The sequence below is a fragment of the Cajanus cajan genome, chromosome 1, assembly GCF_000230855.2.
Source record: "Cajanus cajan strain Asha chromosome 1, NIPB_CcT2T_4, whole genome shotgun sequence".
NCBI classification, from domain to species: Eukaryota; Viridiplantae; Streptophyta; class Magnoliopsida; order Fabales; family Fabaceae; genus Cajanus; species Cajanus cajan.
In genome coordinates, this window is record NC_138517.1 from 66,174,449 (window position 1) to 66,198,445 (window position 23,997).

Sequence of the window (23,997 nt, forward strand, 5' to 3'; positions counted from 1 at the left end):
TAGGACGCCCTTTTTGGGTTTTCATCCTAGCGGGCCTATGCAAGCAACGTCTTCAAGCATAGTACTTCTTTACCACGTCAGTGTTGACTAAGTATCGAAGTTCTTCTCCATCCATGTTTGTGAGGATCAATGCTCCTCCTGAGAAGGCTCGTTTTCCCACGTATGGTCCTCCGTGATTTGGGGCATACTTTCCGATTTTGTCCTTTTGAGTTGGTAGTAATTTCTTCATTACCAACTCTCCCTCATGGTAGACTCGAGGGTGGACTTTCTTGTCAAAAGCCTTTTTGATCTTCCTCTGATAGGCTTGACCATGGCATATGGCGTTCAGCCGTTTCTTTTTGATAGGGTTCAACTGGTCATATTGGCTTTGAACCCATTCTGCCTCGGAAAGTTTTGTTTTCATGATTACCCTTAGATAGAATATCTCGACTTCGATGGGTAGAACTGCCTCCACCCCATAAACGAGTGAGAATGGAGTAGCTCCTGTAAATGGACGTACTGAAGTCCTATAGCCATGAGGAGCGAAGGGTAACATCTCGTGTCAGTCTTTAAATGAGACAACCGTCTTTTGCACTATTTTTTTGATGTTCTTATTGGTTGCCTCGACTGCCCCATTCATCTTTGGCCGATATGGGGAAGAGTTGTGGTGTTGGATCTTGAATTCTTGGCACAGTTCTTCCACCATTTTGTTGTTCAGATTAGATCCATTATCAGTGATGATTTATTTCTCCATGCTTCCACTAGATTATTCTAAAATCTTTTGGGACAAGAGAGAAAAGAAGGGAAAGATATTTTTGTTTTGAAGTTTGTATTTTAGAGGGGATTATTTTTCAAAAATGGTTTTTGTAAGAATGGATGGCCAAGGTAGGCTTATGTGTTTAGGCTTGCTTGATTAAACACTTATGAAGTTAAGAAAATCTTTGTTTATTGACGTTGTGATTTTGACAACTTGGATAGCTGCTCTTGAACCTTTCTTTTTGAATTCGGTTCATGTTACCATCATGGATTTCTTTTGTTTTTTGATTGTCCTTATTTTTGCCTAAAACACCCTTTTGTGGCGTTTTAGCGGACCTTTGTTTTTGTTTATTATTGTAACCCTAACTTTTGCCTAGGTCACCCTTTTGTGGGATTCCTAGCGGGTCTTTTTATCTTTAGGATTTCTTTATCCATGATGGCACTTATTGAGGCCAAGAAAAGGTGCTCCAAGTTGACACACACACTTCCACATAAAAATGATGTGGGTTTATTATTATTAAGATGATTTTAACCTCATTCATGTTTATTCAAACAGGGTTAAAAAAAATGTGGTTTAGAATTTTATTATAAGCAAGAAAAGAAGCAATGAGAAAGAATGATTTTATTATAATCATAGTGGAAGCATGTGTCCTTATTTCATCACTGATATGGGTCCCAATGTTGACCTCTTTTATCTCTCGGCCATGCCCCAAATTTATAGTCTCCAATTTCTCTTGACGAGCTTCTTGATCTAGCAATCTTTGCAGATCCGGAGAAGTGGTTTCCTCATCACTGTCCAACTCAACCCTTTCACCTTCGGATCCCGGTCAGAGCGAACAATTACAGACATAATTATTTTATTGGTTCTGTTTAGGTTTAGAATTATTAATGTTAATGAGGAAAGAGAGAAAAGAACAAAAAAGAGAATAATGTGAAAAATGCCTCTTTATTGATATGTATTAAAACTGTACAAAAACCCTTATTTACATGAAAAGGTTCTCATGATCTCGGGTACTGATCATGAGTCCCTAAAAGAGAAATATGAAGGGGCCCTATCGTGGCTTGCCATTCTCTACTCCTGCTTTGGTAGAGGATTCTTGCTCACGTCGGGCGCTGTCGAATCGAAGGTGACCCACCCGGCATCAATAAGGTTTTGGACCTTGTATTTGAGAGCTAGGCATCTCTCTGTTGAATGCCCTGGTGCCCCCGAATGGTATAAACATTTGTCTTGTGGCTTGTACCAATCGGGGTAAGGTGGGTCCTAACTGTTCTCACCAGTCCAAGGCCCCCAAGGTGCCCCCATTATAGGGACCCAATTCCTCTCGTCGTAGGTCGATGGAAAGTTCCAACGCACCGTCGGACTCAAGTTCATGGTTATCACCTTGAGTGATGTTTTCCGACAACGGTCTACGGGCACCTATAGACCCATTCGACAACCGGCCGTACTAACATCCACTCCCTATGGTTAATCACTCATGCCCCCGGGTATAGAGGGAACTGTTGTGTGCAAAGGTTTGTGTACAGTTTGTATTTCAAACAATTGCGAAAATTTAAACATACAACAGTTATTAAAAGCCAAATAGATAAAACATATTATCATACAAGCGAGGGGTAATGAAGTAATTTTAACTATTATTTGTTAAAATTAATCTGTCACTAAATGGGACTGACTCTCGAGGCTTCCCCAGTGAAGTCGCCATCTGTCGCCACCGGCCCGAAACGGGCTTTCGGCATTCGCGAAGGATGGTTGGACTCGTTTATTTGTTTAAAAATGGTGGATTGCTAGAATGACTTATTCTCAAACTGAGACCTCGTCAAACGAGCAATTTTATTAAAAGGCTCACTAATCCATATTAATCCCAAGCGGGACCCTCCATGGATTAGTGGTTTTCATAAAAGGAGGGTTCGTGGAGTCGCCACCAATGTTTTACTCAAAACATTGGAAAAAGGGATAAGGCAATTGATTTAAAAATCAACTTTGGCCACTACAACCAGAGTTGGGTAAGGGAGTCGGTTACGCGTGGGGAAGGTGTTAGCACCCCACAGCGCCCCTTTCGGGTTCCCTATGACAGATTATTTTTAACAGAACAGTATAAAATTACTAAATTACCCCTATTTATTCTAAACAATTATGAATTGACTATCTACATGATGACAGTTTAAATATACACACAGAAAGCAGTAAAAGGAAGGATTGAAAGGAAACCTCTTGAAGCGTGCTTTTATATATTGTAAAGAACTGGGAAGCGTTTTGGCGTTCCCACGCTCTACAAGCCCGCTCCTCGCTCTCCTAGAACAAAATTTTAACTAAGGGAATCAAAAAGATTTCCCCTCGACTAGGTTCGATCCCCAAGCAAAATGGCTCGGGGCTCAAGAACTTCGTCGGATCAACTCTCCGAGTGATTTCTAGGGCAGAACACTGCTCAAAAACCCCAGAATACTCAAGGAGAGGGTTCAAACTATGTTGAAAAGTGTGGTAGGACGTCCAAATGGCCTCCTATTTATAGGAATGGGCCTCAATACGGCCTACAGGGGCAATACGGCCGTATTGAAATTTTTGAACTTCAATACGGTCGTATTGAAGTTCAATACGGCCGTATTGAAGTTCAGAAATTTCAATACGGCCGTATTGAATTCAATACGGCTGTATTGAAGCTTCAATACGGCCGTATTGATTTCAGTACGGCCGTATTGAAGTTTCAGAAACTTCAATACGCCGTATTGAGTTCACTGTGGCCATATTGAAGCTTCAATACGGCCGTATTGGGGTTCAGTACGGCCGTATTGGGCTTTTTCCCTCCACTTCTTTATTTTGAGCTATTCTAAGACCTCTAGACCTACAGAGAACCCTCCTAGGGCCTTCGAGGAGTCCTTCTGGCTGATTATCCTTCAGTCTTCGAGAGTCTTCAAGCTTTATTTCCGACCCGGACAATTTTAGGGGTCTACAACCCTTAGGTAAAAAAAAAGAAAGAAATGGACTTTTGACCTTAAAAATAAGGCTTATGTCCTAAAATAAATCCTAAGACTAATTTTTCCCCATAATATAAAGGCTAAATAAAAATACAAAATAAAATCCTAATATCTAATGTACCCCAAAATACAAGGGCAAAATGGGGAAAAAAAGCAACAAATTAAGGAGAGGGCTCAAATTCCACACACATGATGATCATGGCCTTTGGTGTGGTGTGTTCTTCATCTTTCATTTTGATTTGATCCTCACTCACTTGAGAAGGTGATAGAGGACACAAAATGATTTTTCTTCCCAAGTGTTGGAAACTTATCTTATTGGTGAGGCCATCATGGATGATTTTCTTATCAAATTGCCAAGGCCTCCCAAGCAAAACATGACTAGCCTTCAATGGCACTATATCACACAAAATTTCATCCTTATATTTGCCAATGGAGATTGGTATATTTGCTTGTTAGTTGACTATAATTCCTCCTTCCTCATTAATCCATTACAATTTATAAGGTCTAGGATGGGGCATTGTAGTCAAGGCTAACTTCTCAACCAATCTAGTGCTACAACAATTGCAACTAGACCCACTATCTATAATGAGAGAACAAGTATTTTCTAAAACCTTTCATCTTGTGTGAAATAAGTTCTCTCTTTGAGATTGGTTAATATCACTAGTTTGGTTGTTAAGAAGCCTCCTAACCATGAGTAAGTCTCCACTACAAGGTAAGATTTCTTCTTCCAAATCTATGGCTTCATCCTCACTACTTGAAGTAGATGATGAAGAAGTAGCTTCATCAAGGCTACTATAGTGGTCTTGGCCTCTTAAAATCATGGTTTTCTTTGTGGGACATTGAGAAGCAATATGTCCCCTCCCAAGAAACTTAAAGCACTTGATGTCACTTGACTTAGATTCTTTAGAAGGAGCTTTAGGAGAAGATTTTCACTACTAGAAAAATTAAAATGAGAGAGGGAAAAAATCCATCACTAAACTTAATAAAATCTGTCACAAATAAGTTAGTGACGGAATTTGTGACGGAAATGATTCCGTCACAAAATTTGGCGTCACAAAATATTTAGTGACGGATTATTTTCTCCGTCACAATTAGTGACGGAATTAAGGCGTCACAAACAATATAATTTCCGTCACAAATTTGTAATAATAAATGTTTAGAAATTAATAAATATCCGTCGCAGTTTGTGGGGGATTAAATCCCTCGCAATTTGTGAGGGATTAAATCCCTCGCTATTTGAGAGGGATTGAGAGGTATGTGAGTCCCTCACAAATTGTGATGAACGAATCCGTCACAATTTGCGACGAAGAAAATCCGTCACAAACTGTGATGCCTATTATTGAGTAGAACCCGTCACAATTTGCGACGCCATAATTCCGTCACAATTTGCGACGGATAAAATCCGTCACTAACTGGGTTGAATCCCTCACAAACTAGGCGTCTTAATTTAATGAGGAAACTATTGTTTGAAGAGTATGGTAATCGATTACCTAAACATGTAATCGATTACCAGACAATGAAAATCATATGTTCGCAATTTACTTATTAAAAGGTTCTCTGGTAATCGATTACCTATTTCTTGTAATCGATTACCAGTGTCACAAAACCCATATATCCATTAACCTTTATAATTAAAACACATTTTATAGCAGCCAAATATAACAGATATTTTGGTCCATTACTCCATTAGCATCATTCCTTTCTATGCAAAAAGACATTAATCGCTGTGAAATGAAAAAAGCAGATTCCATTTCTGTCTTAGGCCATAGGTTCTAATGAATACATCATCACACATACTACATTGCATATAATATCAGCACTAGCAAAGCCATTAATATAAAGAAAAAACTTAAAGCTTTCGCACCGAAGTGAAGGGAACCAGGAATATCAAAATGATAAAACGAAACCTATAAACGAAAAAAGGGCTAAAACAGCACATACTTATATGGGTCCTTAGTGATTATGTTTAATAAATCGAGCACAAGTCCATCATCAAATTCATTCAGAGTAATTATCATTCAGTCAATACATGATCTAAGTCAATGCTACTAATTTAACATTTGTCAAATAGGCAAAATAAATGAGAACCGAGACTCACATCAGGCACAACAATTTGATTAGTATCTGAGTTCTCATTGAGTGGCGCATTGGAAAGGCTTCTGTTCCCAGTGCTGGAAATGAATTGTGGTTGTCCAGAACCAGAACTGAAGTTATAAACTGCATTAGTGAAACAGAAGAAATATGAAATATTTAAGATTTAGAAAGAAAGAATGGAAAAGAGAGTTTGCACATGCCTATGAATGAGGTGGAGAAATGAACGCTGGCCAGCACCATATCAGAAATAAATTATAGTAAACAGCAAGGATGAAGACCTAAGTACTTACCCTTCAGAAATTGCAGTCTTTCCAACACCAGGCTCACCAATTAGCACAGGATTCACTACAAGAAAAATCAACATTATCTACGGAAAAAATCCGTAGATAATGATGAAATCCGTAGATAACTGATAATTATATGATAAAAATAGAGCAAGTTAGACAGTAATAATAATACTACTATTTTTTTAGGATAATAATAATACTAGTCCTCCATTACACTATCAATATTTCAAAATCTAAAAGTGTTGACCACAAAAGTACAAAACTACGAATGGTACAAATGAAAAATAGCCTTTCAAATTTACTTATCTAGAATTCTGTCAAGTAATTCTCCGCCCTCGCACAGCCTGATAAGCACAAAAAAAAATATATCCCATTAATTTAGAATAAATATCCAATTATAAAAAATTCTAATATACTAAATAAATTTTAAAAAAAATGTATGCATAATGATGTTCAAAAATATGATAAGTGGGAATTCCCAACTTCAACATAAGCACTGCAACTGATCCAAAATCTCAAGCCGAAAAACATTATGATTATTAGAATATAGAAATTAACTACACTTCAGCAAAGCCACTATCTAGAAATTACTATGGCAGAATCAATACCTTCAGAAATTGAAAATCAACATATATTGAATTTCCGGCTAAGAGAGGTGTGTATGCACTAACATGTATCTTAACAAATTCAATAACCTGAAATTTCATAGATCGTAAAAGATAATAAATGAATAAAACAAAGGGAAAGAGATTCATTCACTACATTCCAGAAAAGACCGAAAGTAGTACTTCAATTCCTCACAGATCAAGTGGCAACATATAGGAAAATGGATCTCAGTTTACAGACATTTTCAACATAACAAGCAAATGTGAGATATAATGGATATATTTATGCATGGGAGTTGGAAACGAAGAAACCTGATTTTGGAATGGGTCGAAAATGGTGGAGAAGAGATTGAATCTTTGCAAGCACACCTAAACTAAATTATCCAAGGAAGACTATTACCATATGTCGCCACCGGCCCCAACGGGCCTCGGCGGTCGCGAAGACGGTCGAGCTCGCTTTTATTTTAGTTTGAAAATGTATTGGATTATTAGAACGACTTGTTCTCAAACTGAGACCTTGTCGATCTTATCCAATTTATTTATTAAAAGTCTCACTAATCCATATTAATCCCAAGCGGGACCCTCCATGGATTAGTGGTTTTCGCAAAAGGAGGGTTCGTGGAGTCGCCACCAATGTTTTACTCAAAACATTGGAAAAAGGGATAAGGAAATTGATTTTATAAATCAACTTTGGCCATTACAACCAGAGTCGGGTAAGGGAGTCGGTTACGCGTGGGGAAGGTGTTAGCACCCCACAGCGCCCCTTTCGGGTTCCCTATGACAGATTATTTCTAAAATAATAGCGTAAAATTACTAAATTACCCCTATTTATTATAAGCGATTATAAATTAACTATCTACATGATGACAGTTTAAATATGCACACAGAAAGCAGTAAAAGGAAGGATTTAAGAAGAAACCTTTTGAAGCGTGCTTTTATATATTGAGTAAAACTGGGAAGCTTTTTGGCGTTCCCTCGCTCTACAAGCTCGCTCGCTCTCTCCTATAAAATTTTGACTATGGAAATCCGGAGGATTTCCCTTCGACTAGGTTCGAATCTCCAAGCTAAGTGCTCGGAATTCCAGAACTTCGTCGGATCGACTCCCAGAGAGATTTCTAGGGCAGAACACTGCTCAAAAACCCCAGAATACTCAAGGAAGGAGTCAAAACTGAGTGTGAAAGTGTGGAATGACGTCCAATTGACGTCATATTTATAGGGAACAGGCCCAATACGGGCTACAGAATCAATACGGCCGTATTGAAATTTTTGAACTTCAATACGGCCGTATTAAATTCAATACGGCCGTATTGAAATTCAGAAATTTCAATGCGCCCGTATTGAGTTCACTGCGGCTGTATTGAAACTTCAATACGGCCGTATTGATTTCAGTACGGCCGTATTGAAGTTTCAGAAACTTCAATACGCCGTATTGAGTTCACTGCGGCCGTATTGAAGCTTCAATACGGCCGTATTAAGTTCAGTACGGCCGTATTGGGCTTCATTCCCTCCACTTCCTTATTTTGAGCTATTCTAAGACCTCTAGACCTACAGAGAACCCTCCTAGGGCCTTCCAGGAGTCCTTCTGGCTGATCTTCCTTCAGTCTTCGAGAGTCTTCAAGCTTTATTTCCGACCCGGACAATTTTAGGGGTCTACAGCTGCCCCCCCCTTTACTTGGTCGGACGGCCTTTTGGTGTACCGGCTGACAAGTAAAGGAGTTGACCCAATTGTCCGGGTGATGTGCCGACCTTCTGACTTGTAATGTCTTCCGGTGGAAAATTGTTGAGTAGCCTCTCCAGGTGGGTGCATACCTCGGCGCTTCTGACATCCTCGGTAGCTGAGTTTAACACCAACGTGCCTCTGACGACGCTGATGGCTGAGTATTGTCTCTCCAGACCTTGAGTATTGTCTCTCCAGACCTTGAGTACTGTCTCTCCAGACCTTGAGTACTGTCTCTCCAGACCTTGAGTACCGTCTCTCCAGACTTTGTTTGAGTACCGTCTCTCCAGACTTTGTTCGAGTACCGTCTCTCCAGACTTTGTTCGAGTACCGTCTCTCCAGACCTTGTTTGAGTATCGTCTCTCCAGACTTTGTTTGAGTATCGTCTCTCCAGACTTTGTTTGAGTACCGTCTCTCCAGACTTTGAGTACTGTCTCTCCAGACCTTGAGTACCGTCTCTCCAGACTCTGAGTATCGTCTCTCCAGACTTTGTTTGAGTACCGTCTCTCCAGACCTTGTTTGAGTACCGTCTCTCCAGACTTTGTTTGAGTACCGTCTCTCCAGACCTTGTTTGAGTACTGTCTCTCCAGACTTCGTTTGAGTATTGTCTCTCCAGACCTTGTTTGAGTACCGTCTCTCCAGACCTTGTTTGAGTACCGTCTCTCCAGACCTTGTTTGAGTACTGTCTCTCCAGACTTCGTTTGAGTATCGTCTCTCCAGACTTTGCCTCTCAAAAATGAGGTAGTTGAGTATAGTTTGTCTCCACAGTCCACAATGCTGCTTCGACGGTTTGTTTTTCTGATTTTGTGCCGCTGAGGGCTGGATAACGCAGGGATCCGTCTAGGGGATGTGCAGTCATTCATAGGTTCTTGTGTCCCAACTTGCATTGCTTAGTTGGTACCCATGGGAATTTTTGACTCCTTGGGGTGTAGACACAGATGCTCTCTCTCTGAGTTGAGCGATGCCTTATGTTTGGCTGACGTCTTTTGACGTTGGTGGAGTATCCCGGTTATCCTTATTCGGGTGACTCTTTTTGATTTTCTGATTTTTACTGCCTCTGTGTAGGCTGTTATCCGCTGGGGATTCTGGATGTTGATTTTGTCTCCACAGTTCACGATGCTGCTTCGACGATTATTTTTGATTTTTATGCCACTGAGGGCTGGATAACGCAGGGATCCGTCTAGGGGATGTGCAGTTACTCATAGGTTCTTGTGTCCCAACTTTCCATTGAGTAGTTGGCGCCCATTGAGGAATTTCTGTTTCCTTGGGGTGTAGACACGAAGATGCTCTTTCTGAGATGAGCAGTGCCTTATGATTGGCTGACGTCCTTTGGACGTTGGTGGAGTATCCCGGTTATCCTTATTCGGGTATCTCTTTTGGGTTTTCTGATTTTTGTCGCCTCTGTGTAGGCTATTATCCGCTGGGGGATTTTGTCATTCATTTTGATTAGCCTCTTCTGTTAGGCGTATCATCTTGACGCTTGATGTTTGGCTAAGAGCCGGATTCCACTTGGGGAATTATTATTGATCTTTTCGATTTTCTCTTTTTGAAGAAGTGCCTCTAAGTAGGCGAATTATCTTGATGTTCAGTGTTTGGCTGAGTGCCGCATTCCGCTTGGGGAATATTTATTGAAATTTTTGATCTTTTCTTTTTGTAGGAATGCCTCTTGAGTAGGCGACTGGGGATTTGGGGATCTTACGTATCCCAGAGTATTTTTTAGGAAGCCTCTACAGGCTTAGCCTCGCTCAGCGCTTTGAGTCGGAGAGCTATCTTCCACTGAGGAAGAGTTAAGTCCTTTGACTTGTATATACTGTTTGGATGATCGCACTTCCATTGGGGATTGCGTCGATTTTGCTTTGATAGCTCTCGCTGGGGATTTTTCCGTGAGCTTGAGCTGAGATTCCCTCTGGGGAGTATTATTTCTGCGAGCCTCTCCAGGCTCAGTTATTCTGCATACTGTGGAGGATGTGGAGTATTTTGGTAAGCCTCTCCAGGCTCGGTTATTCGGTACAAATTGTTTGTTGGATTTTCTATATCCTTGCCTTTTTTATTTTCGGCTTTTTCTGTATTTTGCCTTTTCTTCTGATTTGGCTTTTTCTGTATTTTGCCTTTTTTATGTTTTTGGCTTTTGCTGTATAGAAATTAAAAGTGCTAAAGAAATTAAATTCAGTTATTATGAGAGAGTATTATTTCGGCAAGCCTCTCCAGGCTCAGTTATTCTGAAGGAGTATTATTTCGGCGAGCCTCTCCAGGCTCAATTATTCTGTACGAGTATTTTTTCGGCAAGCCTCTCCAGGCTCAATTATTCTGTGGGAGTATTGTTTCGGCAAGCCTCTCCAGGCTCAATTATCTTGTACGAGTATTATTTCGGCAAGCCTCTCCAGGCTCAATTATTCTGATAGAGTATTATTTCGGCGAGCCTCTCCAGGCTCAGTTATTTTGAGAGAGTATTGTTTCGGCAAGCCTCTCCAGGCTCAGTTATTCTGAGAGTATTCTTTCGGCAAGCCTCTCCAGGCTCAGTTATTCTGTATGACGCTGTTGATTTTCTGAATCTTTGCATTTTGTTTGCTGCTGTCATACACAAGCAATTTTTCTATTTTTCTATTTTATGTGGTTGCCTCATGACGAGGTCTTTGAAAATTTCTTTATGGCCAATACGGCCGCATCCATTTCAGTACGCCCGTATTGAATTGAAAATTTGTTCATAACCCTAATTTTGGTACGGGCGTACTGAACATGATACGGGCGTATTGTTTTTCTGAAGTTTTTATATTTTTTTGTTTTTTCAATAAACAGAGAATAAGTGATCTTCCATTACACCTATCATCTGTATGCATGTATGCAGTATGATGCACCTAATTCTATTTGATTCACTTTTCAAAAGAATTAATCGATGCGTTCTTCTGTTTGGATTTTTGCCATTCCTCTAGACGAGTTGTGCTCTGCCGATTTCTGTTACCGAGGAATGATGCGTATTTGATTTTGGTGTCATCAACCAAATGATTCTTCCCTTTCTTTAGAAGATGTGTCAACCCTCCTATTGACCACTATATCTCCATGTTTCCACTAGATTATTCAAAAATCGTTGGGACAAGAGGGAAAAGAAGGAAAAGATATATTTTCAAAAGTTTGTGTTTTAGAGGGGATTGTTTTATTTTTTGAAAAATGGATTTTGTAAGAATGGCGGGCCAATGGTAGGCTTAAGTGTTTTAGGCTTGTTCGATTAAACACTTATGAAGTTAAGCACATCTTTGTTATTAATGATTGTGCTTTGACAACTTGGATAACTTTTCTTGAGCTCCTTGTTGAATTCAATTGATGGTACCATCATGGATTTATTTTGTTTTTTCCTTTTTTGATGGCTCTTACTTTTGCCTAAAACACCCATTTGTGGTGTCTTAGCGGGCTTTTGTTTTTATTCATTATTTTGTAACCCTAATTTTTGCCTAGGTCACCCTTTTGTGGGATTCCTAGCGGGTCTTTTGGTCTTATTTTGTAACCCTAACTTTTGCCTAGGTCACCCTTTTGTGGGATTCCTAGCGGGTCTTTTGCTCTTATTTTTGCGCAGTCCCCTTTTTGGGTTCCCTGCCGAGCTTATTATCTTTAGGATTTCTTTATCCATGATGGCACTTATTGAGGCCAAGAAAAGGTGCTCCAAGCTATCATGCACATTTCCACATAAAAATGATGCGGGTTTATTGATTATTAAGACGATTTTAACCTCACTTATGTTTATTCAAACAGGGTTAAATGACGTGGTTTAGAATTTTATTGCAAGCAAGAAAAGAAGCAATAAAGAATTAATGAAGAATGATTTTATTATAATCATGATGGAAACATGTGCCCTATCGAGGCTCGGGGGTCGGGCTGTCCCCGAGGAGTGATCTCTAATAGTCACTGAATTTACACATCCCTATTAGAAGGAAAAGGACACTTGATGACGACAGCTGGCCTTGACGTTTGTGAACCAGCCTTCCTAAAGATCTGGCTTAAAGAACGTCGAGAAGGATCTTGATTCCTCTTCGTTCTTTGATCTTTAACAGGGTTGTATCCTAACCCTTGTTTCCCCGGATTGTCCTTGATAATGGGTAGCTCCGGGATTCCTTGGGAGTTCTTGCCTAATCCTTGTCCTGGCAAGTATCCGTTCTTTGTGAGCATATGGGCTACCTTCTTCATTTCTCGGGGAAACGTTTCAACATTGGCGATTTCCAATGCTTGGAAGGCGGTTTCCAAAGCTTCCTCTGCTGCATCCACATAAGGTATGTTGGATGGCTTACTGATGAGTATGTCATCTTCAGCTTGCACGGTCACCAGTTTGTCACCCACGATGAACTTGATTTTCTGGTGGAGCGTAGAGGGTACAGCTTTCGCATCATGAATCCAAGGTCGGCCGAGGAGACAGCTGTATGAAGGAGTAATGTCCATTATTTGAAATTCGACGTTAAAGATAGTGGGTCCGATTTGGATTGGAAGACTGACTTCTCCCACCACTTCTCTTTTAGAGCCGTCGAAAGCTCGAACGATCATGTTGCTTGGGCACATTTGGACTCCCTTGATTGCCACTTGCTCGAGCGCTCTTTTTGGCATTACGTTCAAGGAAGATCCATTATCTACCAAGACTTTAGTGATGTGATACTCCTTGCACTTTATAGAGATGTGCAAGGGCTTGTTGTGGTTTGATCCCTCGGCGGGGATTTCTTCATCGATGAAGGTGAGGTGATCATTAGCCTTGATGTGACTAACAATCCCCTCAAACTCGTCTTGGGAGATAGTGTGCGACATATATGCCTCGTTCAAGACTTTCAACAGAGCTTGCCGATGCGGTTCGGAGCATAGGATCAACGATAACAGCGTAATCTTTGCTGGCGTCCTATGAAGTTGATCCACGATGGAGTACTCGCTCTGTCGGATAAATTTTAACAGCTTGTCAGTCTCCTCCTCGGATTCTTTTTCCTCGGTTTTCTTTTCTTCTTTTTCTTTATTCTTGGGGGCTTTGTTATGAAGATCATCGGGAGTGTAGATCCTACCACTCCTAGTCATGCCCCCAAGTCCAGCGATGTTGGAGATATCGCTGTCGGCAGAAGAGGGGATGTCGTATATCCACGGCACAGCCTTATTTGATTTGTAAGGGAAAGGCCTTGGAACTGTGATCCTTAATGGTGTCGGACCTTCCCCTTTATTCGTCTTGATTACCAACAACGGAGTTGATGTGCGCTCGCTTGGCGCGGTTGTTGGCTTACACTTGATAACGAACGGCGTGCGATCCATTTTTTGAACATACGCATCGACTAATCCTTTCTTTTTATTAATGTTTATTAATGGATTACTAGGAGAGATGTATGAATGACTCCTAGATCCCTCCATGATCTATATGCATGATATGAGATGATGGTGGTGACTATGCATGCATAGTGTTTATTCAACTAAGCATTATCATGTTTTCGGGATGTCCCTAAGATGATGCATGATATTGCTTGGTTTGGATAAATGACCCTTTTTTTCTTTTTTTTTGGGTATTTTTTATTTTATATATTTTTTGTATTTTTTGGGTGAAAAGGGAAACTACCTATATGAATGTGATGAAGGTAGATGTTAACACCGTATAATGGAAGATTCTTATTCCTATTTATTCTTATTTTTAAAAGAATAGGAATGTTGTACGTTTAAAGAAATGCAATGTATGCTCAAACAATTTCACATAAACAATGCACAAACAATTCACTCATCCACGAACAGTCACGAGCGAATCACGAGGTAGGGGTCTCCTGCAGAAAAGTGCATATTCAAGGAGGATCTAACTGTTCTCACTTGGTCAAAGGCCCCCAAGGTGCCCCCATTATAGGGACCCAATTCCTCTCGTCGTAAGTCGATGGAAAGCTCCAACGCACTGTCGGACTCAAGTTCATGGTTATCACCTTGAGTGATGTTTTTTCGACAACGGTCTCGTAGGCTCCTATAGACCCATTCAACCGGCCGTACTAACATCCACTCCCTATGGATTACCACTCATGCCCCCGGGTATAGAGGGAACTGTTGTGTGCAAAGGTTTGTGTGCAATTTTTATTTCAAACAATTGCGGAAATTTAAACAAACAACAGTTATTTAAAGCCAAATATATAAAGCATGTTATCATACAAGCAAGGGGTAATGAAGTAATTTTAACTATTATTTGTTAAAAACAATCTGTCACTAAATGGGACTGACTCTCGAAGCTTCCCCAGTGGAGTCGCCATCTGTCGCCACCGGCCCCAACGGGCCTCGGCGGTCGCGAAGACGGTCGAGCTCGCTTTTATTTTAGTTTGAAAATGTATTGGATTATTAGAACGACTTGTTCTCAAACTGAGACCTTGTCGATCTTATCCAATTTATTTATTAAAAGTCTCACTAATCCATATTAATCCCAAGCGGGACCCTCCATGGATTAGTGGTTTTCGCAAAAGGAGGGTTCGTGGAGTCGCCACCAATGTTTTACTCAAAACATTGGAAAAAGGGATAAGGCAATTGATTTTATAAATCAACTTTGGCCATTACAACCAGAGTCGGGTAAGGGAGTCGGTTACGCGTGGGGAAGGTGTTAGCACCCCACAGCGCCCCTTTCGGGTTCCCTATGACAGATTATTTCTAAAATAATAGCGTAAAATTACTAAATTACCCCTATTTATTATAAGCGATTATAAATTAACTATCTACATGATGACAGTTTAAATATGCACACAGAAAGCAGTAAAAGGAAGGATTTAAGAAGAAACCTTTTGAAGCGTGCTTTTATATATTGAGTAAAACTGGGAAGCTTTTTGGCGTTCCCTCGCTCTACAAGCTCGCTCGCTCTCTCCTATAAAATTTTGACTATGGAAATCCGGAGGATTTCCCTTCGACTAGGTTCGAATCTCCAAGCTAAGTGCTCGGAATTCCAGAACTTCGTCGGATCGACTCCCAGAGAGATTTCTAGGGCAGAACACTGGTCAAAAACCCCAGAATACTCAAGGAGGGAGTCAAAACTGAGTGTGAAAGTGTGGAATGACGTCCAATTGACGTCATATTTATAGGGAACAGGCCCAATACGGGCTACAGAATCAATACGGCCGTATTGAAATTTTTGAACTTCAATATGGCCGTATTAAATTCAATACGGCCGTATTGAAATTCAGAAATTTCAATGCGCCCGTATTGAGTTCACTGCGGCTGTATTGAAACTTCAATACGGCCGTATTGATTTCAGTACGGCCGTATTGAAGTTTCAGAAACTTCAATACGCCGTATTGAGTTCACTGCGGCCGTATTGAAGCTTCAATACGGCCGTATTAAGTTCAGTACGGCCGTATTGGGCTTCATTCCCTCCACTTCCTTATTTTGAGCTATTCTAAGACCTCTAGACCTACAGAGAACCCTCCTAGGGCCTTCCAGGAGTCCTTCTGGCTGATCTTCCTTCAGTCTTCGAGAGTCTTCAAGCTTTATTTCCGACCCAGACAATTTTAGGGGTCTACACCATAATGAGTAGATAGAAATATACTTCAGGCATAAATATGACACATAGGTTTTTGGTTTTTGGATCAAATTCTATGCTATTAGCATCATGAAGACCCAGAACAGATCTTGAAAACTCAACAATTTGCATCCCTAAGCAAATGCCCAGAAATGGAACTCTATCTTCTCGAGCATACTTAGCAGCAAGAATTTTCCCTTTCACTCCTCTTTCACCAAAACCTCCTGGAACTAGAAGCCCATTAGCACCCTGCAACAGAACTTCACTTAGGGAACATCTTAAGATAATCTAGATTACAAAAGATTTAAAATTAAATCAATGATGTATTGACATAGAAAATTAAGGGGTTGTTTGGTATGGTCTGTTTTCTATTTTCTGTTTTCATTTTCACTAAAAATGAAATTTGTAGTGAAAATACATTTAGTTTGATTTTAGAAACTATTTTCTCAAGAAGTGTTCTCAAAATGAAGCACAAAACCGAAAATAAAAATTTGTTTTCAATGTTTTCAAAGAAAACAAAAAATTCTATAATGAAAACGTGGTGGCAACTTATGTATATATAGTCACATTTAATTTTAGTTTTCTCCACTTAATAAAACTCCTTTGTGCGTAGCATGCAGTTTTGTGATCGTTCATGCCCACCACCGTAGCAACAGCCAGCTTATGTCACGGAGTGGGACCCTCTGTTTAATTGAACCACCTCATCTAATTTACAAAATAATTTTAGTTTCAGCAAAAAAAAAATTGATTGCAAAAGTTACCATGAATGAATCTCCACCTTTCAGCAAAACACCCTGCATCCAAAAATGCGTTTTCCCCATAACATCATGAAAAAAATTCTAAAACATATAAAAATCTAACAAATTAAGAATAAAAAATTAGAAGTAGATATATTGTGGACGATAACTAGACGTGTTATTTTCAATATGAATTTTCAACCTGCAACATCCGAAGCTCCACTTTTGTTATTTCTCGACCATTGATGAAAACCTGAGTGTTTCCATTGCTAGCATCCGGTTGGATGGGGCCTCCAACATTCAGATGCGGACTTATAATTTTTGAAGGCTTTTGTCCCTCCTGTGAAGTCATTAAACCAATCAGCATCCGCAGCAACACTCTAGAACTCAAACATCATACAAATCACAAATGCATGTAAATAAATACCTTCCCCCAAAGACCAGACACTTTATCATACCAATAGTTTCCTGGCTTCAGCTTCTTTGGAGGGTTTGCGCAGTTCTGCAACGTAACAACAGGTGGGCGCTTGGCATCGATATTCTCAGCCTTGAGAGACGAAACCCGAGTTGAGGGATACTCCAAACTCAGCACCGACTCAGTGGAAGCACAATCTTGCTGATTCAACTCGTTGAAATCCACACTCTCTTTTCCATCATCCAAAACCCTAAACGCGCCAGAACTTCTCCCCGACTTGTCCCAAGACTCGACGGCACTGGAGCTTCGATCACGCGAGATTGATTCCTCGAGCGCTCTCGAACTATCCCCCAAATCGAACAACTCACCGGAGCCGTCATTCCCTGCGGAGAACTCGAACGCGCCGGAGCTGCTCAGCTCGCCGGAGAGCTCACCGACGTTGCTCTGGGAAGCTCTGTGGTCGAACGCGATCACGGAGGTTGGCGAGACCGTGGTTTCGGACGCTAATTTGGAAACCCTAGGTTCGGAACCGAGTGTCCGGAGGGGGTGGTGGAGCTGCGGCGGCAGGAGCGACTGCACGACGGGAAGAGCGAGAGCATCGGAGAGAGGAACCTGGGAAACGACGGCGGCGACCGGAATGTTGTCGACGCTGATTGGCACCGCCCGAGGGAGGTCGAAAGATAGCGGCGGGCCATCGTACTCGACGGCGAATGAGTACTGGGCAGCATCGGGAGGCGTCGGCGCGACATGGACGGAAGCGGAGGTGCGTTGGAAGCCTAATCCGAATTGAAGAAAACCATGAAAGACAATGGAAAGGGTTGGTTAAGAGTTATGATTGGGAAAATAATGAGAGAATGGAGTGTGGAATGGAATGAATGTGTGAAGTGTAAATGTAAAGGGGATTTTTGCGAAGGGAATAGGGAATAGGGAATAGAGGTGGTGGGTGGTGATGGTGAGGGAGTGAGTGAGGTGGGTGAGTGAAGGAAAAGGAATTGGGGGAATCTTTCTTCTTTTTAGGGTTTACGCGCGATTTCGAAGATGGTTTGGGAAAAATGATTGAGTTGATAAAAAAAAAGGGGCGGGAAATGAAAAATAATTAAAATCAAAAATGAAAAATGTAATTGAACAATAAAAATAATATTATAATTAAATGTATTAAATTTATATATACTGATACGAGCAAGAGTTAGATAACCAGTACAAAATGACTATAATTAAAAAAAAATACTTGCTACTAATTATTTAATAAGCAGTGTTATATTGTAAAAAAAAAAGTTACAAGAATTATAAAGTTAATTAAAGGTTTTTAGTAAAATTGGGTCATAAACTAACTGAAAATTTATAAGTTATAAATTGGAAACTGAAAACTTATTAGTTAAGAACTGAAAAATTATAAGTTTGTGAACTAGCTAATTGAATTGGAAGTTTTTTGTAGGCTAATTGATAATTATAAAATGTCAAGAAATAATTCTTATAACGAGGATGAGAAAATGACAGGAAAGATAAAGTAGTTTTTAAATTAAAAAAAAATAAAAAATAATTTCAAAAAAATAATAAGGATAAAAAAGTAAAAAGAATAAAAAAAAAAGACTTACAAACTGTGTTATTTCAATTAATTTATAAAAATAAATTATAAACACCGATACTAAACAAGCTTATTTACATTGTGAAATTGTCAAGAGATCAAAGTAATTGTTAAATATGTTTTTATCTTCATTGTGAAATTTAAAATATATAAAAAAAATATTAATATTTTTTATAATATATCATAAATTATAGAATTGATTCTTTACTTTAAATAGTATCTCAACTTTATATCATCCTTCAATGAGGACTTGTGTTGTAGATAAAGTGAGTGAATGATAATTTCAATATATTATTGTAAATTTAATATAATATATATTTGATTACTTTGTACGTTTATTAAATATATTTGATTACTTTGTACATTTATTAATTTTTGTATGTGGGTGGAGTAAATTACATTATTTTTAAAAAAATATTGTGTTTTTTGTTATATATTTTAATTAAGATAATTCAATAAGATATAGTTTAGATATACTAGTTTATTCTCTCCTAATTTCTGGTTTAGTTTCCTTAGTCAGTTTTATCTAAATCCCTAAACTTTAGGGATTGATTATGTTTTATGCCTATTTATTTTATTGTGTCCATCAGTTCAATAGCATGAAAATCATTCAGATTCAAGTACTAAGGAAACTAAACTAGAAATTAGGAGAGGATAAACTAGTATATCTAAACTATATCTTATAGAATTATCTTAACATAAATATATAACAAAAAACACAATATTTTTTAAAAATAATGTAATTTACTCCACCCACATACAAAAATTAATAAATGTACAAAGTAATCAAATATATTTAATAAACGTACAAAGTAATCAAATATATATTATATTAAATTTACAATAATATATTGAAATTATATATACTTTTATTTATCTTTTTAAATATTAAACTTGTTGATTTAGTTAATTATTATTTATTTTATATGAAATTAGAAAGATATAAATATTTATTATTAAATATTTATAAATAATTATTATTAAATATTTAAAAATTAGCTAATATTTATTTTTATAAAATTTATTTTAAAAATCTCAACATATAAATATATTTTTAAAATTAATTTTATCATGATGGAATCAAATTATCATATCTAACCTAATAATTTAAAATTTGAGATATTTGAATTGACTTAATTATCCAAACAAAATATTTTAAGAATGAAAGAAATTGAAATCAAAGTAATTCAAATACCAAGAATTTAAAATTCCTTGAATTTGTAAAATTCCTCATCTAAACACACCATAAGAGAATGCAATTGTAAGAGACAATTATATGAGTAAGATGTTTATTGTATGGATTAGAGTACTAGGTAGGTTCTTAAGAGAACCCTGAGAGAAACAAACAAACTATGCAAGTTTATATTTTGCTTTTTGATTGTTCTGTTGTATTCCTTGTTGCATGACATGTATGAATATCTATTTAATTCCACAAATACATGAGTTTTGATTTGAATTAAACATGTTTGGTATTTCAATTATGAAAAATATTATGTTATTCAATTTTTGTTATTTGTGTTATGGTATGTGGGGGTGTCACACAAATGATATATATCTATTATTAATAAATACATAAAATATATATATATATATATATTATATTTTTATAATATTATTCATAAATTAATATCAATAATATTATTAGTATATTTATACATAAACTAATAATTTGATAAATATAACTTATTATATATTAATATACTTTTACAAAAATATAAATATACATATCTTATCTACTATATTTATATTTTTGTAAAAGTATATTAATATATACTAAGTTATATTTATCAAATTATCAATTTATCTATAAATATACTAAAAATATTATTGATATTAATTTATAAGCAATATTAAATTATTAATAATATATAAATTTTATTTATTTAGTAATAATAAATATATATCATTTGTTACATTAATAAAAATTATAGTATATGTTAACTTAAATAAGCAAATAATTGTATAATTTTAAATTATTATTATATATATATATATATATATATATATTAAAATTTTAAAATTATTAAATTTTTAATGGGAGAGATTCAAATTGCACAATTATGATTTTTGAGGGACTATAATTGTTCAATTAAAAATTAAACGACTAAAATTGCACAATTACAATCCTTTAGGGATTAAAATTATCCAATTAAAATCTTATGGATCAAAATTGCACAATTACAATACTTGAGGGATCAAAAATGTAATTAAGCCAAAATTAAATTAATATTCTTATTTTTTTAATTTCACAAGTTTTTTTTAAATATTTTTAATGAATGTCTTAGTTTCTTATGTTCAAAATTGACAATTTTTTATTTAATTAAATAAATTTCATAATTTTTTCAGTTCTTTAATGAAATAAAATATTTTTCATTTTATTATTTTTTTAAAAAAAATTTAACATATTTTCTTTAATTATGCATAATTCTTAAATATAAAAGTTTCATAAATAAAATTTAATATTTTGAGAGGAAACAATTTGTCACAAATTTTTCACAAAATATTTTAACCTATTTGTGACGGAATTTTGAGAGGGAAAAATCCGTCACTAAATTTTTTCATTTTAGTGACGAAATTTGTGACGGATTTTTTAGAGACGAAGTTCATTCCGTCACAAAATCCGTCACAAACATTTTTTTTTATTTAGCGATGAAATTTGTGACGGATTTTTAGAGACGAAAATTTTTCCGTCACAAATTTTTTTTTTTGATTCAGTGACGAAATTTGTGACGGATTTTTAGAGACGGAATATATTCCGTCACAAAATCCGTCACAAAAGTCAATAAATTCTAGTCCGTCACAAAACTTAAAATTCCCTCACAAAATCCGTCACTATTAGCGATGCTATTTTTTTCGTCACAAATATTAATTTTTCTAGTAGTGTTTCCTTTTTCTTGTTCTTTTTATTTTTCTTTGAAATAAGGTTTGGAAGAGGATCCCTCCTTCTTGAAATTCTTGTAATAAAAGGGAGTGGAGTCTTTTCTAAAACTTTTCTTTTTGAGTTGATGCTCCATTCTTGAACAAAGTTGAACAAGTTCGTTTAAATCTCTATAAGGAAAAAGTTCAACTTTGTCTCTTATTTCAAGATTGAGACCACTTTGAAATCTAGAAATGGTGGTTCTCTCTTCTTCCCTTATTCCAGCCCTCATCATGAATAACTCCATTTGTTGCCTATATTCCTCCACACTAGATGACCCTTGTTTTAACCTTTTAAGTGTTGAGATTCATAGTGGTGAATCAACTCACATCTGGAGAATGAAGGTTTTGATGATAACAAAGTGTGGAACAAAGCTGACCAAGGACATCAACAAGTCAAAAACAAAGTCAAGAAAAATGTGGCTATTATGTTGTGTAATAGGGGTAGCTTATAAATTGTATTGTTTTATTGAAGCTTATTTTTCGTGTGTATGCTTTTTGCATGAGCTAATCTTTATCTAATCTGATTAGGAGTGAGTATGATGATGAGTTTGAAGCTTAACAAGTTATTTTGAGACATAAAACAGAGTTTTGAAAACTAACTCAAAATAATCGATTATCATTAAATATAATCGATTATTCCAGCAACAGGTAAAAAGGATGCCTTGCTGCAATAATCGATTATTTGTGAAATAATCGATTATCCCAGGAATCACTCTCTAGAATAATCGATTATCCTACAAAATAATTGATTAAATTGTTCTTGGTTGATTTCCAGAAATCATGAAGAACAAAATAATCGATTATTCTTTGAAATAATCGATTATCTGGTTTTGAAAAACTTATAAATAGTTTGCACATTTTGAAACTTCAGAACAAGATAGAATAGAGAATCAAAAAGAGAAAAACGTGTTTGTGAAGTCTTTGTGACCTTCTTGGAGAGTTTTCTTTGTGAAACCAAGAAGAAAAAAGTTTTTGAATTCATTTGAGAAAAGATCATCATCATCATCACATTCTTGAAAAGAGAAAGATTAAGATTTGCTTCTGAATTCCAGGTGAATTCGTTCCTTAATTCTTTGTGAATAATTGTAAATCTTGAGTAGGTTTCTCAAGTGGTAAGGAATTCTTGTAGTGGGTTTCTACAAGGGGTGTTTTCTTGGGGTCAAGAAAGTGGTTATCTTGAATGTAGGAGTGTATGCATGTGTGGTATGCTTGTAAAACTTCTTCATTAAGATAGTGGAACAAATCTTGATCAGGTTATGATTGAGGACTGGATGTAGGTCACATGTGGAGTGCCTGAACCAGGATAAAAGACTTGTGCAATCTTCTGTTACCCTTATCTTTTACTTTGTGTAATATCTTGGTTGTGTGTTGAAGAGATTATTCTTTATTAACATGTTTATATGTGCAACATTGTTTTAGACTGAATCAAAGTATCGCATATTGATTGCTCCTAACTTTGAATCTTATTAATGATTAATCAAGAAAGCATATAGGATTCATTTTTCATTAACAAGTCTTTAAGGAACTTCTTTGAAAATTCATATTAAAAAATTTTGAATTGAAATAAAGATCCTAATAAGAACTCTGAAAAAATTTTAAAGTGTCATAGAATCCAATTCACCCCCTTCTTGGATTGAGCCATTCTTTTCTAAGATGAAGCTTATCCATAAGCTCACGGTCATAGTATGGGGGAATATGACTCCTTCTTAAGGCACTACCGAGTTCATTTCGATATTGTATTGGAGGCTCATGATGCAATCTTCTTTCTTTTTCTAAGGAGGTCCACCAACACATGGCATGCCCTTGGAAGCTAAGGGTTGCCAAAGAAACCTTTCTCTCTTCACTTATTCCATGGCAAGAAAAAAGTTGTTCAACTTTCATTTCCCAATCTAAATATGTTTCAACATTATCTTTTCCATTAAATGAGGGAATAGTAATATTGGGTTCCTTATTGGAAGACTCCCTTGGTCTTTGTGTTCTTGGTGGCCTTTGATAGTAGTCATCGTTGTGATGACTACTATAATGGCTATCACTTGGAGGGTTTGTAGGGTGTTGACTACCCTCATTTTCACTTCTAGGGGTTCTCACCCCATGTCCTCTTTGAGGCCTAGTTGGGGAAACCCTTGGGTTGGGTCCTCCAACTCCTCCCCCCATGACTAGCTTTGCTAGCATCTCTTTTATTTCCTTATTGTTTTTCTCATTTTCTCTCTCTTTTCTCTTATATTCTTCCTCTCTTTTTTCTTTTTCTTCTTCTTTTATTTTTATGTATTCCCTAAGTTCTCTAAGTTCATCCCTAAGACTATGTCTACTACTATGAGTATTTTGACCCCTTACACTTGAATGATCACTCATCTTTGATCAAGAAAGGTTTTCACAAAGAGGTTCTTGAAAATATTTTCACAAAGAGTGAGTGATAAAAGGTTTTCACAAAAGATTTTTTAGGGCAAGAA

The 23,997-nt window shown here is 37.0% G+C and overlaps 1 protein-coding gene across 1 annotated transcript; it reads right to left on the bottom strand.

Moving 5' to 3' along the window:
- Positions 1-15,801: 15,801 nt before the first annotated feature.
- Positions 15,802-23,701, bottom strand: LOC145955382 (extra-large guanine nucleotide-binding protein 1). Its single transcript, XM_083070005.1, has 3 exons — positions 23,581-23,701; positions 17,056-17,819; positions 15,802-16,968 (listed from the first exon to the last, which is right to left on the bottom strand). The coding sequence occupies exons 1-3, from the start codon at positions 23,699-23,701 to the stop codon at positions 16,813-16,815; spliced, it is 1,041 nt and encodes a 346-aa protein (XP_082926131.1). The 3' UTR covers positions 15,802-16,812.
- Positions 23,702-23,997: the final 296 nt, after the last annotated feature.

Bases quoted from the DNA above. Each gene is read 5' to 3' on its own strand.
- LOC145955382 (XM_083070005.1), bottom strand. From the start codon at position 23,701: ATGGGGGGAGGAGTTGGAGGACCCAACCCAAGGGTTTCCCCAACTAGG. The intron at 17,820-23,580 runs GTGATAGCCATT...AATTCGGATTAG, and splicing joins ACACCCTACAAACCCTCCAA to GCTTCCAACGCACCTCCGCT. The intron at 16,969-17,055 runs GTATTTATTTAC...ATGACTTCACAG, and splicing joins TGTCTGGTCTTTGGGGGAAG to GAGGGACAAAAGCCTTCAAA.